Source organism: Poecilia reticulata, linkage group LG4, assembly GCF_000633615.1.
Source record: "Poecilia reticulata strain Guanapo linkage group LG4, Guppy_female_1.0+MT, whole genome shotgun sequence".
In the NCBI taxonomy this organism is placed as follows: domain Eukaryota; kingdom Metazoa; phylum Chordata; class Actinopteri; order Cyprinodontiformes; family Poeciliidae; genus Poecilia; species Poecilia reticulata.
The window spans coordinates 27,883,371-27,901,272 of NC_024334.1; the positions used below are offsets into that span (position 1 = coordinate 27,883,371).

Consider the following 17,902-nt stretch of genomic DNA (forward strand, 5'->3'; position numbering starts at 1 on the left):
AAAAAATTCTGGCTTTAATCTCAGAATTCTAAGATTAAAGTCAGAATTCTGACTTCTTTCTCAGAATTCTGAGATTCAACTGTTTTATTTTTTTCAAGTGGCCCTAATCCTCTTCCGTATGAACCTGATATCAAAATTACAGGATTTATGGTGACCATGATAGTTTTTCTATATATGTATTTTTGTGGAACACCAGAGCGCCACTCATCACCATGGTAACAGGCTTTGACGGACAACCAGCTGCGCAGTTTCACTGATCTATAAAACATGTTGATAACCCTCCGCCAAACATCAATCTTCCTGATCTGACAACCAATTTGTCAACGTACAACAATTTCTCTTAATTATAGCCACTACCGAGGAGGCACCACTTCAGACAACACTTTGCCATCAATAGTATCTCCTGGTGGGAGATCTCGTCTCGTTATTGTTCTATCCACCTAACGGAAGATCTGCGGTATCGGCGCAGGGCAGCATATACCGCCCACTGCCGTTTCATTCCAACAATTGCTGCTTTTTGTTGAATTTCCTGCAGCTGGACACGCTACCATTATCATGGTCCCTTCGGTGGAAGAGATTTCTTCGTCTTTAGTGCGGGAATATCTGAGCAGGAAGGTAAGTCAGCGAAGACTAGGTGTCAACAGAACTCTGTTTCTGTGAAGACCGTTGGCTAACTAGCTACCTAGCTTGTGTTAGCATTACCCTCTCAGTGGTCAGCATGTTATTTTGGGACATGTTCCATGATATGGTGTTTACGCTGACTTTTTGCTTTATTTTTTTCATTTACATATATAAAGAGAACAACTGACTCTAGCATAAACCCCAAAAGTGATTGAAAAGCTGTAGGTTGGAGCGATATTAGGACTATTATGTGTGTTAATATGCAATTAATTGATAAAGTAATTGGAATATATCAATCGGAGCAGACTTTACATGTTTTCTGTTTATCATTAATCTTTTTTTTTAATCAGCGTACTTGCTTTGTCTGATTTGCAACAAACTTAGTTAAAACAGTACATAGGGGAAAAGTGATGCATATCATACAAGCAGCTGCAGATCAAATGTTGCTGAAGATATTATAATTTTTTCTACTGCTCTTGAGCCTAAATAAACTCATTAATGAACCATGTAGAACCATCTTACTCTGTGTTTCCTAGAGCAGAACTAGCTGCGGTGAGGCGGCATTAAACTTATTTTTCTTCCCTCTGGAACAAACTCCTTGAAGACACTCATAAATCATAACACAATTGTTACCTGCAAATTTTGAACAAAGAATGTCACTATACTAACTGTTTGCCCAGTAAGTATCATTGATTGAAGTTTGAGATTTTTAAATAAATTTAGTACTTTTCATTTGTCTTTTTTATACAGTATGTGTCAGTGTGCCAATGATATTATTTTGAAGTTTTTCCTTTAATCGTTGGTCACACTAATGCACGAATACAATAAAAATGTCATTCATTGTCCTATTGTGGGGAAATTCAAATGTACCAGCAGCAAGTTATAGATAAGTGGAAGCAGGCATATTTGCATTAAGGTAAAATATCAAAAAAATCAGAATAACTACAGTAAGGACAAATTTCCAACATAAGAAAAATAGTACATTTATTAAAATTAGTATATTCGGATTAAAAGGATCACTTAAAGAAAAATATGCATGGATATTTGTGTTTCAAATCAACAAAAGACTGTACAAGCAACAGAATCGTGGAAATAACAGCAGGAATGTTATTTGAAATAAGAAAAAACTAAGCAAATAACAGCAGGGGTGTTTTGAGTTTGTTGTGATTAGTGATGGTTATAATGCCTTCCTTCTAGTCAGCTTCTAGGAGGAATAATCTGTCATCTTGCTCATTGGTGTTGTGTAGACAGAGTTCTGTCTCACCTCTGTATATAAACAAAATTTCCTCATCTATAAATGTTCCTCTCTTTGTTTTCCCTTCCATCTATCCACCCATCCCACCATACATTCATGCATCCTTTGGGATTTTTTTATGCATAGGGCCTGAAAAGGACCATCGCTTGTATGGATGAGGAACATCCACGCACGCCGGCCAGTATCAATAACCGATCACTGCTGAAGCAGATGCTTAACATGGAAGATCTCTACAGACAAAATAAGGTAAATTGATAAATGCCACACATTTATATAGATAACTGACTAAATAGTCTGCAACTGACATTCTTAAAATTGCAGGTTCAGAAATCGCCTGTGAAAACATTGTTGGAAATCATCGTGAAGCATCACATTGAACGGTTACACCATGAAAATATCCCCACAGGAGACTCTCAACATGTGGTCGAAAATTCAGGCTCAACATCTGATTACCCTGCAGGATCGCCATCAATGATAAACGAAACAAAAGCAGATGAAATTACACCAGCGATTTGTCCTAGCAAACACAGTGAACTGAGGTATTTAAAAGCTACAAACTTGCATTGTTTTATTCCATTTAAGCTATTATATTTTACTAGGATGGAATTCTTTTTTTTACAGTCCTGAAGTGAAAGAAATATGCAGCATTCCGGTGACAGATTTATCAATGATTTCTAAAAAGGATGGACCCACCTCCTTGAATCCAAACGATTTCTTAATTGACAACACAGATTTCCAAGAAGGCCAGAAACCAATGCCTTCTAAACAGGAGAACTACACCCAAAAAGAGAAAGAAAGTAAATGTTTAATTGCTGGGGTCACCTCGAAAAACAAAACTAGCCGCTTCAGGCGAGGCATGGTGACCGGACCAGTAGCTCAGGTATTTACCTTAGAAACCTATAGATGGTATATTTCTGATATTTTCCCTCCATAATTCAATTATGTTTTCGTTTCAGGAATCTAACAGAAAAAGGCAGAGTCGGAGGGCAGAAGTTTCTCAACCATTGTTCATCAGGGGTGAGGAAAGCAGGGAGTCTCAGGATGGACCTGAGTTGACTGTCCAAAACACATCCAGCTGGGAAGAACGAAATCTAGAGTCCGTTGATTCAAAGGAGGAAAACCAGGAAGAAAAGGGCTTCAGAAGTAAAGGACAAAGAACAGTAAACACAATAAAGTAAATACTTATTTGTTACTAGTCGGATTGTATGTTTTGATAGTAGTGAAAGTGTATTCAGAAGGTTATCAGAGGTTTTTTTGCATCATGTTGTTTCTTGCAGAGTAAAGACGAAACCAGATGCCCATGAGCTGAACATAGCTGAGATGGTTCTAGGTAAGCCCTGATAGAAGGAAATGTCATAGATGTGTTTAGCAACCTGTCTTGCCAAATGGATGCGTTTTATTACATTTTCAGATGACATTGATGACTCTGGTGGTCTGCCAGAAGTGCCTCTTCATAGAGCCGTTTCAAAGTTTACATTTCCAGGCCGTCCCATGGACCATCGCTACGCCACGGTGTGTTTCTGACCGCACTGATACAGAGACCAGCCAGGGACAGATTCTGTTTGATTTGAGCTTGTTTGTTTAATGGTCGTTTTTCTTTTAGGAATTGAAAACAATTCTTCTGGGTTCCGGCTTAAGTTGTTTTAGCACTGAGTGGAAGAACCAGGGTTTTACTTTTTCTGGCACACCTGACCTCGGATACGGGATTGTGCAGAGAAAGGTGATTTTATCATACTTTGAAATAAATTCAAGTACATATTTATTCTCGTGTTTATTATTAAAATCACTCTTTATGCTTCATAAGTTTTTTTTTTTTTTAATTAATAAATTTTTTTTTCAGGGTGGTCCTTGTGGAGTCCTGGCATCAATTCAAGCTTTTTTTCTGAAGAAGCTTCTGTTTGAAAACGTTGATGGCGGAGACGCTATCCTGCAGTAAGTGAGCTTTCACACCAAACCTTTGCCTTTCTGGGTCTTAATCTAACATTTTCACATGTTGGCATTACATAACCACAAACTATAATGTGTTTTATTGTGAATTTATGTGATATACTTTTTCTAAGTTGTTTCCTTGTCAGTCTGACTGTTTAGTCTTTTTGTTGCATCAACTTTTTTTCTCCCAAGACAGCTTCGCTTTCCCTCCTGAAGAAAGTCATCGACACATCATAATTCTGCTGTCAGCATGTTTCATTTATAAGATAATTGAAAGCTGGTTTATTAAAAGGTTTTATGTGGTAGTTAAAATTTGTATCCCAATCTGTAAAACTGCACACAAATTACTTGCATTCTCTTTTCTGCAAAGAGGAAACCATGTGTTATTTTCCTTCCACTTCAGAATTATTCACTACTTAGTATTCGTTTGTTGTATAAAGCTGGTTAAGACTGACGTTTCATTTTGTTTTCAGACGACTAAGACCTTCCAGCAGCACCAGAAGACGCTGTCTTGTTTTGGCTCTGGTTGAAGTTTTGTGGAGAGCCGGGGAGGAAAAACAAGCTGTAGTTGCAATGTAAGACAGCGCCTGTTAATTGGTTAAAATACCGGCCTCTTACGCAGAGGTTACTGTTTAATATAATACCTGCTGCAACCTGAGCTTGCTTATTTAGGGTTTTAGCTAGCACAGAGAACCACACCATTGTCTTTTCATATTTATCTCAAGTTGTGAGAATATGTCATCTAAGGTCAGATCAGTTCAATATGCCAGATTCAGATGAGTGGTGTCTTGACAAACTGGGTTCACATCTCCTCCACCTGTCAAACCTATTTATCTGAGAACTCTCCCCCATGGAACTGCTTGACCAGGTGTACCACTATTTTAAAGTGTTTACATTCTTTTGCTTTCTTTCATTTTGTTTTTTTTCATAACAGAAATTCAGGAAGAAGCCATTTCACTGCATTTGGACACCACAGATCTGAGGGATTGTTTGAAAAGGTACAAAGGTTTTTCTTGGCCTTTTAAATGATCTTTCAGGGTTAGGACAAACACATTTTTATGATTTTTATAAACTTGTCTAACTTTTTTTTAATCCATTCTAAGACTAGTTTTGATGCATTGTTTGGCATAATTGTTCTACTGGAATATCGAGTTGTTTTCAGCCTCATCAAGATGGTCATCTTTAGATTTTATTATGATGTTCAGAAACAACGAAGAAACCTCAAAGCATCAAGCCCATTATAAATGGGAACGTTCTGGAATACCAGTGTAACTTTCCACAATGAGGCAAGATTTTATGAGTGTCTTCAGGAGGGAAGACCGATTGTGAGACAAAGCAAAGATTGATAGGCTTTCAGTTCAAAGAACAATGTGAAGCATAGTGGTGGCGGCATAATTTTTTCAGCTGTCGGTGATACTTGTGCATCGCACAAAGTGAACTGACTAATTCAGTTTCCCCCTAAATCAACAACTGACTTGGACAAAATCAGGTTTCAGCCGGACCATTATCCGAAACCCAAACTGAAGCGAAGCTAAGCTACACTTTGGAAATTGTCTAGACCTCAACACTATTCAAAGCTTGATGGTGTATGCTTAAAACTAGCTAGGGTCCATGCCACGAAATCATCAGTCCATCCATTATCTGAATGGATGGACTGAGTAATGGTCTGGTCCAGAGGGGACCAGACGTCCAGAGGGCGTCTGAATCGGTGCATATACGTTTAAGTTTGTGTAAATTATCCACAACAAATTCCAACTTGTGCATATAATTTTAATTTGTAAAAAAAAATATTCAAGTTGTATAATTAAAGGCCCAAAATTTAATGCCGAGTTATTATGTTTTTTCTGTATTTTGTAAAGCTTTTATTTTCAAGTCTATGTGTTTCTGATCCAGATGACGTGTTTCTCTGTGGATAACATCAAAGATCTGCAGGTCATTTTAGAGCAGCATATTGAGCAGGTGAAGAACTCGCCACTTTTCTCAGTTTTTCCCCGTCTTGCCTGCCAGATATTCGGTTTTGATGCTTTTGCTCTTTGTATTTTATTCCCCAGTATGAAATGGGGACGTTCGGATGCATTCTGCTGGTCATCTCAGCTGTTCTTTCTCGATCCATTGAAAAGTAGATGCAAACCCTCTGTGGCTCTTCTAAACAAGGCATTCTGAAGAACTTGCTTTGAACTGGGTTGTATTGTTGTTAATTAATTAATTTTTTTATCTTCTCAGAGTGAGAGAGGATATGGACCTGCATACAACCCCACTGATAGGAGCTCATGGCTACTGCACTCAGGTTTCAATAGTCTATTTAAGTTGGATAATGTCAAGCCAAATTTACAGAGTTTCTACAAAGACTGGCTCTGGTTCAGTACAAAATAGAAAATGAGAGACAAAAAAATATTTCTAAATATCCTGTCTAAATGTTGTTTTTCCTTGTATATTTCCTCTTTTTTTTCCTACCTCTTCATCCATGCTTGTCTTCATTTTTTCCTTCCCCCCCCCCCCTACCTTCAGGAGTTGGTGAATCTGTTGCTCTGTGGCAGAGCGGTTTCTAACGTCTTTGACAACGATGTAGAGCTGGACTCAGGAAATGACAACATGACTTTGCTTAAGGGAATTAAGGACCGATGCCAAGTCGGCCTGCTGTCCTTGTTTGAACATTATAATATCTGTAAGGTGAGCTGTATTGAATTCTTCACGGTGATGGCAGACACATCTGGGATACTTGCAAGTACAGAATATCACAGAGCAGCTGAACTTTTGTCTAGTATAAACYAARTTGTTCTGTCATCAGCGGAGTCTTACACAGAAACAATTTAACAAYTGTGTTAGACTAGCGTTTACATGCCAAAACATTAAATATTCATATTGTCTACCTTAGGTGGGGGCTTACCTGAAGTCTCCTTCTTACCCCATCTGGGTGGTGTGCAGTGAAAGTCACTTCAGTGTGCTGTTTGGCCTGCAGAGGGAGCTGTTGACCAATCAAGATGAAGACCTGGARTTTGATCTGTATTATTATGATGGATTGGCCAATCAGCAGGAGGAAATCCGCCTCACTGTTTGTATGTTTGTATTGTAGTTCTCTAGATCTAATCATCTTTGTTTTTAAATGCAGCTACATGCTTCGAATATGTTCTTAGTTTTTTATATATTGTTTCTCCTGATTCCCTGCACCAGAAAATACTTGATGATTTTGCTTTTTTCCCTTTCGATACTACTAATTCTAATTACAGTATAATTAGAYAGTGACTGATTTAGACCTAGAGTATGCATGAGCAGCTGTGCTGCCATGTTTTTCCTCACTAACAGTTTTCATCTATTTGGACCTTTCTTTTAATGGCTATACTTTGATTTGAACCACACTAAAAATGTGAATTGTTTGTTCAGCTGTCGGCAAATTGGCACAGAAACACCAGGAATTTGACACTGATCTCATTCCTCCACTTGAGCTCTGCATCAGGACACGGTAGGACCTTGTTTTACCCATTTTTTTCTTTTTCTTAMTGTGCTCAWTAACTAATAACTTTAGTTAAATAAAAGTTATACATCATTTTGTGTTTACCTGGATTTGTTTTTCGTGTCCTAAAAAGTTTGGTTTTGTTTTCATGCAGGTGGAAAGATGCATCAGTCAACTGGAATGAGACCGAACCAATTCTCTGAGTAATCATGCTGTTTAAAGTGTTCAAATAATGGCTATGTTCAAATGTAACCATTTTGATGTTGTTATTTTGACTGTAAATTTATCTCTTTCTTTCCTACAAAACATGCTAAAAAGAAAAAACATAATGACCAAAAAAACAAGCCACAGCATGAATTCAGTGTTTGGGTTAAAAGTTTAAATTCTAATTTAAAAATATGAATGTAAAAATGAAATCAATACAATTAGAAAGCATGGTTAAAAATAGTCGGTATTAAAAAACAATTTCCTGCATTGTACTTGTTGCCATAACCATTTTTTCTTTAATTGCAAATATATTTCATTTTAATCACATTTACTCCTAAATGAGATTTCTTTTATTTACAAGGAGTCTTGAAGATTTCATTAAAMAAAATTTAAATGTAAACTTTCTGTGGCCTTTTACTATTTAGCAATACTTTTAAAATGCTTTGCACCACAATTTTATGTATATAAACTTTATTTTTGGCAGATAATAAAACAAGAATTTTCTACAAACWGTGATGTCTCCTTTGTTTAATTAACAAATGTATTATTTTGCTCATATGGAGGTTTTTACATTCAGGCCCAAAATCAATCATACCCACTCGCCAGATTTAGAATTAAAATAACGRAGTGGATATGTTTGCAAGAGGTTGTCKAAAATTGTTCATACCTAATGATTTAATGGATTGTGAGATTGTGGGAATATTTAAGCCTCTGCACCCAAATACTCCCATGTTTTTCTAAAACATCTTAATTTGACAGATTAATTGTGAACAGATGTTTTCTTTGAGTAAACAGATAMAAATGTCTACATGTCACAAAGTTACAGTGGTAGTCATAAAAAGTATTACAAACCATAAGTAAGTGCACACTGAAAACTCAGAATGTGGTAGTCAAAAGTGAAAACTTCTCATGTAACGTTAGTGCTTTAAAAGGTTTTTTTTAAAAACAAAAGCAAAGATCCCTAACAACGTCATCCATAAGAATGTGGGCAATTCTGGATGTGAAATATTGAAGATCTTTGCATAGTGCTGGATTCTGTGGGTCTTGGCTGAAAAGCCTGCATGTGCTTTGCAAATCTCATTGAGGCAAAAAGGAAAAAATGAAGTTTGAGACTGATGAGATGGAGGCCTTTCAACCTTAAAGAATATCGGTGGAAAGTCATTAGCTCAGCAGTGTTTGATTGCTTTATTTCACAATAGRCTTTTCCTTTTATTAGTGAGAGGTGTATAAGTAATTTGGGACATTTTGTTTTTTTAGTCACATGGAAATTATAAAACATTTTTTTTACCACAATAGCGAACATCGTCTTTTTGTTTTTTGAAAGTTGCGTGCATCATATCCAATCAGCAAACAGCCTCCTTGCTTTTACCCGTTACTAGACTGAGAATCTGATGGAAAAAGTCATTTTTTTCTCAGTTGATTAATTAGTGTATTTAAATTAGTGTATCTCATTTTGTCACTGGAATCAAAATGTGAATAACTACTTAATGAGCACATTCGGTTTAAAGTATTTGATCATCTGGCTTCACWATTCAGCTCAAACTAACATTYACATTAAGACATGTTGCTAACCTTGACACATTTTGCTAACCTTGACATTTAAAGCAGAAATAATCAAAAATATCACTGTAATAAAACATATTTGTTGCCTTAAGTTTTTTTTGTTTGTTCACTTTAATCATGAGCTTCAAGMTTTTTCTTTCARTACAATAAACTGAGATCACATGATTTCATCAGGTTGGGATGACAAGGATYGAAGAGAAAGATGTCTTCCAGTAATTTGTYTTGGGTTTTTCTTCAAATTGAAAGGCGTCACAGCGCTCTCAGTGTGGGACATGCAGAGGGGGTGGCAGAGACTTACTGCCAACACCTCAAGCACRGGGATCAAAGACCCTTCAGCTGGCAGAACGACCAGCTCCCTCCTCGTCAATCCRCTGCACACCGCAGACCAAATCACTGATCAGCTGTGGTTTGGGTCAAAATGTACATCAACACRTTTTCACAAAACAGAACCTGTTTCACTTACTGTCAACATTTTCCCTTTGGCACAATGAAACTGTTGGGGAAGATTTCACTGTGATGATGACAGCTTATTCATCTTTCAGTTGTCAAATCCTTAATTGAGGATTTGTTGTCTGAATGTATATTATTGGTGACTCATGCGGGATTCATGCATTCCCCAAAAGATATAAGAAGAGAAATGAATTAATCATGAGACATGGCGTAAATCTATTCACCCTCTGACAGTTTTACAGCCACTGTGGCTACTGCATACACTATAAATATGATGCTTTGCCTGAATAAAGCCTTAAGGGTCTCCAAAATTGGATTATGGTGTGCACTTTTGTCACAAAATTCTTCTGCRCATGAGGGGAGAGGTGGTTTGATACACGTCATAAGTAACCATGCCATGTGTGACAGCATGAAATATGTTTGACAAGCAAGTTATGTTTGCAGGGTTAAAGACAAAAATCAGGCCAATGAATTGCCCTTAGTGAGCCGTTAGCAGCAATGAAGGAATGGCACCAGACGTTCAAATTCACCATAAAGACTTATGACRATGTCTTTTAAAATTAGAGCACAGCGCTCTGTTGAAGTATTAACGGTTCTTGAACTTTRAAACCWCAACCTTCAAAGTATTTTACTTTATGTGATAGATTGAAACCAAGATGTGCAAAAATTAYAGTTGAAGTAAAGTGACATGCTTTTTAAAAACATACTTTCTTACGAACAAAACAATTGAACAGAGTTTAGTCAAATTGAATCCTGCTTCTCCATGTTTGACCTACGTTGAACCAGAAGACCGGAGTGGTCTCGAAGGTTGACACAATATCAGATCTTTAATGTCTTCTGGTGCAAAGCCAGSCAGTTATTTATAAACTAACAAATGCATTTTAAAGTATATTATCTGAGCTACAGGGAGCCAGTATAMRAACTTTTAACCYGAGGWTCTGTTTTAGTGAGGACATGAGCACCAGGGTTCTGAATCAGCTGCAGCTGCTTTACCTTYCAGACAGAACTGTGAAGTCACTATTGTTAGAATAACAGTGTAAGTCTTTTGGGATATGTCCAGCAGCTTTTAATATCTACAAACTGAATCATTTTCTTATTTTTCTTTAAAGAAAAGAAAATGGGTCAAACCCAGTCAGATTGGATGGAGAACATATTTGAATGTCAATTTTCAAGTATTATCTAAGGTCCTCAATAGTATTTTGGTCTGGAATTAAGAGTTTATGAAATATTTCAAGGGGATATTGCATGGTAGCTTAACCCTGCCTTCAATTCCTCGATTACTTTACCCTYGACTCGTCTGCTCTGTTCCTTTGGTGTTCATGCTTCTGATTGTTAAACTTAGTGTTGTCTCRGAAACCTCTAAGATTGAATATCTCACAAGAGGAAATTCTTTGTAATGGATGTTATTTAGACATATCAAATTAAAAGAGCCTTAATAAAAATGTGCAATTGTGCACTACWTTGTCTTGGTCTACCACAAAAAGTTCCCCAAAGCATACTGAAGTTTGTGGTTTGGAAATGTGAAAATGCTTAAGGAGCTGTTGGCCATAACACTGGAGCAGAAGGTGACGACATTAAGGTGTTTCCTCTCTTCACCCCTGGGCTTTGGCAAGGCCAGATGCAGTCTGACAGGGAGGAAATGGCATGGCTTTGGTCTCTGTTTACTATTTATTACACCAAATTTCTCAAAGGTACCAGAGAGGGGATTTGATGCTTGTGTGTAATTGTGTTAAAGCCCTCCCACATGCTATCCCCAGTGCATCTTCTGTCTCCTCTCCTAATCTGTGCTGTTTGTCTCCAGATAAGTGATATCCTCCTCAGATTAGGATCCAGTGTCCCTGTCCAGCCCACCCGGAGGGAAAGGGATCCCCTGTGCGTCCCCACGAGGTGCAAGCTGTATTTTTAGCAGCTTAATCCTTTTATAGCTTCAGCCGTTTCCTTAATTGGCTCAGGTAATCACMGCATATTTTGCCACATGTTGCTCAGGGTGGATTTATGTGTGCAAGTTTGACAAGTATACAGAGGTTTGGGTGAAGCATAMATTTCAAAGCTGAACTCCTCCATTCGTAAGGAGGCTGCGATTTGTGGAGCAGAGGCTATCACATGGTTTATAGCCCTGCGAGASAAACCTCATATTAAGTTGGAAACATTGCCTAGATTGAGATCCCAGTCGCAGCGACGGTATCTGTACACACCATTAAACATGCTCCTCACCAACTCAACTTCTTTCCACGGATGAGTTTATAATGACGGCGCAAAAAGTCAAACTATTAGTGAATAATGCATGAGCCTGTGAAAGAAAAGGCTCCCGCTCAGTCTGTGGAGACAAGCTGACGTGAGAACTGAGCTGTTGTAATCTTTGGCTTGTAGTTTGTGTTTGCTCAGAACCTTATCCATCAGCAACCCCCCTTGTGTGCGTGTGTACGAGTGTGTGCCTGACTCKGTGTTTGTTTCACTACTTAAAACAAAAAAACAATCACTGTCAATATTCCCCAGACCAGAAGGGAGGATAAATCTCCCACTTCTGTGGTTCCAGGGGACGTCATGGCACTTTGTTAGTGCAAAGTTATCCAAACGCTATAGAAAATTAAAATGGTCAATTTGAATTTCATTACAAGGGAGCTTTTATTCTCAGCCAACTCTGTTTGTCTTGATTTCCTTAATATCGTATGTGCAGTGTTTGGTATCTTCTAATTGTGGAGCGATAAAGAAAACACACATGAGAAAATAAATCTTATCTGGCCTGAGAACAAGTAAACTRGAACACAATGTGAGAAGTGGTACAGATTTCACTCTCATGGAACAAGTGTTCAGAAGTTCAAACACCAGAAACACTTTGCTTTTYGACGATACAGATCAGTCAGTTCCCTTCACTGCGTTTGAGTTTCYTCACAAGCGCTTTCCTTGAACTAAACAGATGTTTTCAAGCATTAAGCTTGTGCTTTTTTGTGGGAGTTTTTTTTTTGTGGTTTTATCTACTGTATGTTTATTTTTTTGGCTGAGCAAGGATTGCTCAACCTCCTGTTCATTCCAAGGCATCTGATAGCCTTGATTAAGTGAGTGACTGCAAACGCGAGAGTCTGCCAAGCGATCTGSAGTGACCTCCAAGAAAAAAAGGGAGGTCAGTGGGTAGACTCAGTGATTATAGCACCTGCTCTGAGTGGCAGGGACAGCAGCATCTGAAAAAGGTGCTGAAAAGTGCAAAACAAGCATTTGACCCAAAAAAGCAATCCCAGAGCAACACGGTTGTGATGAAACCCAGCTTCTTTCCCGACTGTTTACAAATTCAGACTAGCAGAAGACAGCTTTTTTCTGTTAAAAGTGAAGTGCATGGAGATAAACTCATCACATGCTGTGCCAAGAACAAACYGTCCACTCCTGTGGACTCCATTCGCGGTCTCACCCATCGCACTGCCTGACTCCACTTTTGGCATGAATTWAAAAAATAAAAAAATGTAAAGAAAATGCAAAACCTCCTGTGCTTCAGTATTCTTTATTCAGTAATGCAGTGAGTTGTCACCATTGTCGTTATTTTATATGGTTTTATTGTCAACAATCACTCAAGTGCCAAATAAAATGTGATGAAGACAAAGATGGAGTATAACATCAGCAAATTAGCAAAAGTGGAATTTGTATAGAAAATAAAGCGAATACATTTTCTTTCCATCACTCATGACCTTTATAACCAAAATGATCGGATTCTCAGTGACTGTTAAATCCTTACATATACTTATATGTCCTTTCAATAAATAGATGTATTTGATATTAAATTATTTGCTTACAAATATATGGTCCATTCCACTCACAAACAACCAACAATGTCCGTTCAATCATTTTGAGTTATGACAACACCAACAGCAAAAACATAGACACTATAAACACACACAGAAAGAACGTCCTCATGTCTGCTGTGGGTTTGAAGGCACTTCCTTGGCAACACATTGATCCCTCTTCCGTTATATGGCGACCTGGAATTTAAATCGCAACACAAAAATGCATAKTTAAATATTGGCAGTTTCTGCACTTTTTAAAGTTTAATTTTTTTTYATCAAAATCCCRTGGCTCAATGCTGGATCTGAAGATTTTATCACATCTTCACATTTTTCTAAGGAAGTCATGTTGTCAGCTTCTAAAGAGGGATCATTACTGGGCTGCCGAAGTTCACTGAGAAATGACCAGAATTGCCGAATCATGACTCATTTCATACGTCTTCTGAAGTTCGTCAATCGTGACACCCATGTGAGCTCTCAGAACAACGAAGACAGGATCCTATTATCTGATTCCTGAGGACGTGTCAGTCTCTTCAATTACATTATTACCAGCTAAACCCAATGACCATGAATGACTACTTAGGGAGATGAGCTTGTGTGTGGCAATCACTCATCAGTCTGAACATAATTGCATCCAATGTGAACCCTGCTTTTACCTATGCTAGGTTTAAAGCCATCTAGACAGCAGAAAAAGAGGAGTTTTTACAGATCGCCTTAAAAAAGGGGTGAGCACACATCCAGAATTATTTCACTGACGACATTCAGGAACCTTCCTTGACTTCAGGGATGTAGTCATGTGCTTCTGAAAACATCTGATAATGCTTGGCATTATCTAAAGTTGCTCATATGATTAAATTAAATGAATTCTTTATTCCAGTTATGGAAAAAAATGTAGAGGAGTGATTCCGTTTTTAATGCTTGGCACACTTAAACACGTCAGACCGTTAGGTACATTTTAATATCAGACAACAATAACCTTGAGAAATCAATTTCTCAAGTGATTTCATTTATTAGGCAAAAAAAATCTATGTCTACCAGCCTGTTGCAATTGTGAGAAAGTAAATGCTCGCAAAATGTATTAACTACTTTTGCCCCTCTGGGCAAGTCTTTTAAATTTCCGAGACAGAATATTGTCCATAATCTTGAAAGACTTTTATTTGTGATTTTTTAAAATGTAAACACATTTGAGGATTTCGATTTTCATTTATCGTTACTCAAAATCATCCCTGCAGTGCATGTCTGTTTTCCTCTAACAGTTTAAGTCCATGTTTAACTAATTTAGAAGTGTCTGAAAGTAAATGTTGAAGTTATGGTAGGAGAAGATTTCGTTCTGGCATGAAAACATTTCAGAGATCAAGGATAGATCACATTCTATACAAGATCCAAATGTTGGACAGATGTAAAAGAGATATGYTTCTGATTATAGGAAGGATCAGTCTTCCTCAGATGAACATCTGACAGATTTACTCTCTGTCAGAGGTTGAATCTCTTCAACACAAAGTGTACATCTGCATGTCTATGTTAATCATTTCTGTTTTAGCGAGGGATGTAAAACACCAAGAGTAACTCAAGAAGAAAAAACAAATACTCACATACAAAACCTATGACTGCATGCAGAGCGGACTCATTGCTAATCGCGTTAGCAATCTTGCACACCTTTTGTAATCTAAAAGAAAGAAAYGGTAAGAAAAAAGACTGTTAGTTTCACATGACCTAATCAGTTACTAAAATTAAAAGAATTAGCTCTTTTACAGGATAACAGCAGCTTCACTTCAACAAATATTGAGGACTAATAAGAGTCATGACTGAACATATCTGCTTTCACTGCTATTTACTCCATAATTTTGAAAATTGCAAATATCTCAGAGAAAGGAGCAACACTGGAAATGTTTTCTCTGATTTATTTATTTATTTACTAATAAGAAGTTATAAAACCAATCATATTTCCTAAAGTTTCATTTTATTGCATTTTATTGCTGAAATGCAATAAAATTAAAATTTTGCAGAATGTGACTGAAATGCTGAATACTCTGATAATATCAGATCAGTGTTATGTTTTTACTCTTTTTTGTTTTGTTGTAACTAAAATCCTAAGCAGATACAGACATTTTGAATTAACAGATTTATTTTTAAATCWRAAGGTATCCATCACTCCTAGTTAGCTTTAATACCTTGACCACTAAAAATATGCATCAAGTAAGCACAGCGAGGGCGGTCAAAKTCTGCTTTACACGTGAACATATTACTAACAAGTTGTACGTGAGGCATTTTAAATTTTGTATTCAACAAAGTAATGCATGAAAACTTTTGAGATTGTAAAATTGCAAACATTGATTTTGCAATAATGTTTGTGATTTGACATATTGCACTAGTAATTTCAAAAATTGTTCAAATCTTGTAACCTAATTTCAAAAATTGTTCAAATCTTGTAACCTATTTTTTGGGTATTTCATTCTATTTGTGTCCATTTTAATAATTTTGAGACTCAGGATTGACTATAAAAAGCGTCCACGGCTTTGTCTTTCTAAGCAATGATGCGCCTCACTGATTTGAAGGATTTTCTTTTTTCTTTATTTACAAAAATTWGTTTTTGAACAATTGCTTTGTATATTACAGCGATAGGATTCAGAAATTCCAGATAAGTCTAGGCTCATGCAAGGCAAGGCTGGGAACCCCTATTAAATAGTGATAGTGATGACCATCAGGATGCCACTGCATGTAAACTGATTATGCCAAAGTGAATAATATTAGCCTCCATGGTTATTGCTACTTATCCCAGTTCACAACCCAAAGAACCACAGGCAGAATTGAAAGCTGAGCTGGAAATCTTGCAAAGTTCWATGGACAAAAGCTCATCTCAGCTGGRCGGTTGGATTATAAACATGTGTTTTCTTGTTAGATGACCTCATGTCTCAGTCGGTTTTAAAGAAAACACACACACACAAACACACGCACACCCCCACACACACGCACGCCCCCCCCCACACACACACACACACACAACCCTCCCGTCCTCTTCGATTTAACAGAGATTAAAAAGACCCTTTAGGCTTTTATTGGTTGCAAAGGCCAACAGCTGTGGTAGTGCAACAACAGTGCCCATGGGTGGGATGACTTGGACATCTTTAGATGCTAAAGGACTTGTTGAATTTTTTGGAAAACATTCCATTATGAAGGCAAAACCCATGTGTTCATTTTCTACATTTCTTTAATTCTGCTCAGGGTTGTGACCGATTGAGTTAATTTCTAGTATTTAGTGAATGATTAAGGATGTAAGAAATTATATAAATTATTAGAAGAATTATTAGAATTATTATAAATTATTTGTACAGTAATACAAATATTTTTTTCATATCTCTATGTYAGCTCTTGATTTTTATTATTTCTCTAAAATCCAGTAGCTAGGAAGATTGCTCCCCTTTAACATAAAAGAGACAAAGTTTCTGACATATAATCAGCAGATTAAGTAAAGCAAAGTTTTAATAATTTGGAGATAAAACCTCCAAATGATTCAGACCATGTAAATTTTGTTCTATGTCATTGTTCTAACAAGAAAAACAGATTATTTGGCGCATTTTTTCTCATGTGGGCATTCAGTGAAAACACAGATTTGATGCCTCCACGGAGCATCATGACAACAAAAGCCATCTTAGAAATAATCAGGAATTAGTTGCTTTGTTCAAAATATTCATAATGGTTGTTCATTTATTGGTCTACAACATTTCTTCTGTTTTTGCTTTTTGGTAAAACTAAAATTTTTCAGATTATAAATTTCAGATAAAGATTACCTGATTAAATACAAAAAGGAGATCATGGCAGATGATTAATTTATTAAGGGGAAAATGCTATCTTAATCATCCTGGCTGTATTTGAAATGCACATGCCTCGTTTTTAAAATACAGAATTGTTGTGATTAGCTACATTAATTATTTACAATTAATTAATTACGGTTTAATTATTTAATTACAGTTAAACTGGCCACACCAACTGAGTTGGCTGAACTGTAGAATCAATGAATAACTTAAGTAGAGCCAATCTGACGACATGAGGTAGGTTAAAGAGTCTCAAACAGCAAGATAAGAAGCAAACTCATCAGCATTGTAAATCTAGAAAGATTTACAAAGCCACACAGGCAAAACCATGATCCAAAAACCCAGAACAGTGGTGAATCTGCCTGGTGGGTCTTTCAAAATACCCCAACTCATCCAGGATGTCAACACAGACACGACTAAAACGCTGCAGGCCTCGGAGCCCCAGGTAAGCTATGCTTCTACAAAAAAAAAAGAGATAAGGCTAAAACACAACAACTGTCTCATTTATGTCAAAAAAACATCTTGATGGTTCCCAGGAATTTCAGGAAAATAATCAGTGGACCTGCAAGGTTGTAGTAGAAGTTTTGAATGAATTCATCTGGTGTAAAACTAACACAGAGTTTCAAAAAGGAGAACATCAAACAGAGTCCAACATGGTGGTGGTGGTTTGATGGTCAGGAACTGGGAGACTTGCCATAATTTATGGAACTACGAATTCTGCTCTCTCTGACAAAACATCCCGAAGGAAAATGTCTCACTATCAATTCTTCCCATCATGCCTGGTATACGCAGCAGGACAATCCAAAGCAGGGCACTTTGCCTTTGAATTATTCAAAAAATTAAA

The 17,902-nt window shown here is 37.0% G+C and overlaps 2 protein-coding genes across 3 annotated transcripts in view; one reads left to right on the forward strand and one right to left on the reverse strand.

Annotated features, from left to right (window-relative positions):
• The first annotated feature begins 221 nt into the window (after positions 1-221).
• On the forward strand, positions 222-7,973 carry mindy4 (MINDY lysine 48 deubiquitinase 4). 2 transcript variants are annotated; one of them, XM_008407986.2, is made up of 18 exons: positions 222-615; positions 2,003-2,122; positions 2,198-2,415; positions 2,498-2,756; positions 2,833-3,050; positions 3,154-3,206; positions 3,288-3,388; positions 3,480-3,596; positions 3,717-3,808; positions 4,279-4,380; positions 4,740-4,803; positions 5,699-5,764; positions 5,857-5,924; positions 6,029-6,092; positions 6,314-6,475; positions 6,681-6,861; positions 7,187-7,265; positions 7,411-7,973. In XM_008407986.2, the coding sequence occupies exons 1-18, from the start codon at positions 556-558 to the stop codon at positions 7,457-7,459; spliced, it is 2,073 nt and encodes a 690-aa protein (XP_008406208.1). In that variant the 5' UTR covers positions 222-555; the 3' UTR covers positions 7,460-7,973. The 2 variants fall into 2 exon arrangements, with proteins under 2 accessions (XP_008406208.1, XP_008406209.1); XM_008407987.1 differs by lacking the exon at positions 222-615 and having other exon boundaries at positions 2,034-2,122; positions 2,283-2,415.
• Positions 7,974-12,953: 4,980 nt separating this feature from the next.
• alkal1 (ALK and LTK ligand 1) overlaps positions 12,954-17,902 on the reverse strand; it is an 11,175-nt gene continuing 6,226 nt past the window's right edge. The window contains exons 3-4 of the mRNA XM_017304274.1: positions 14,839-14,966; positions 12,954-13,444 (exon numbers count right to left, since the gene is read on the reverse strand). Of these exons, the coding sequence (XP_017159763.1) occupies positions 14,848-14,966 (119 nt within the window). The 3' untranslated portion in view covers positions 12,954-13,444; positions 14,839-14,847. The remainder of the gene's footprint in view (positions 13,445-14,838; positions 14,967-17,902) is intronic.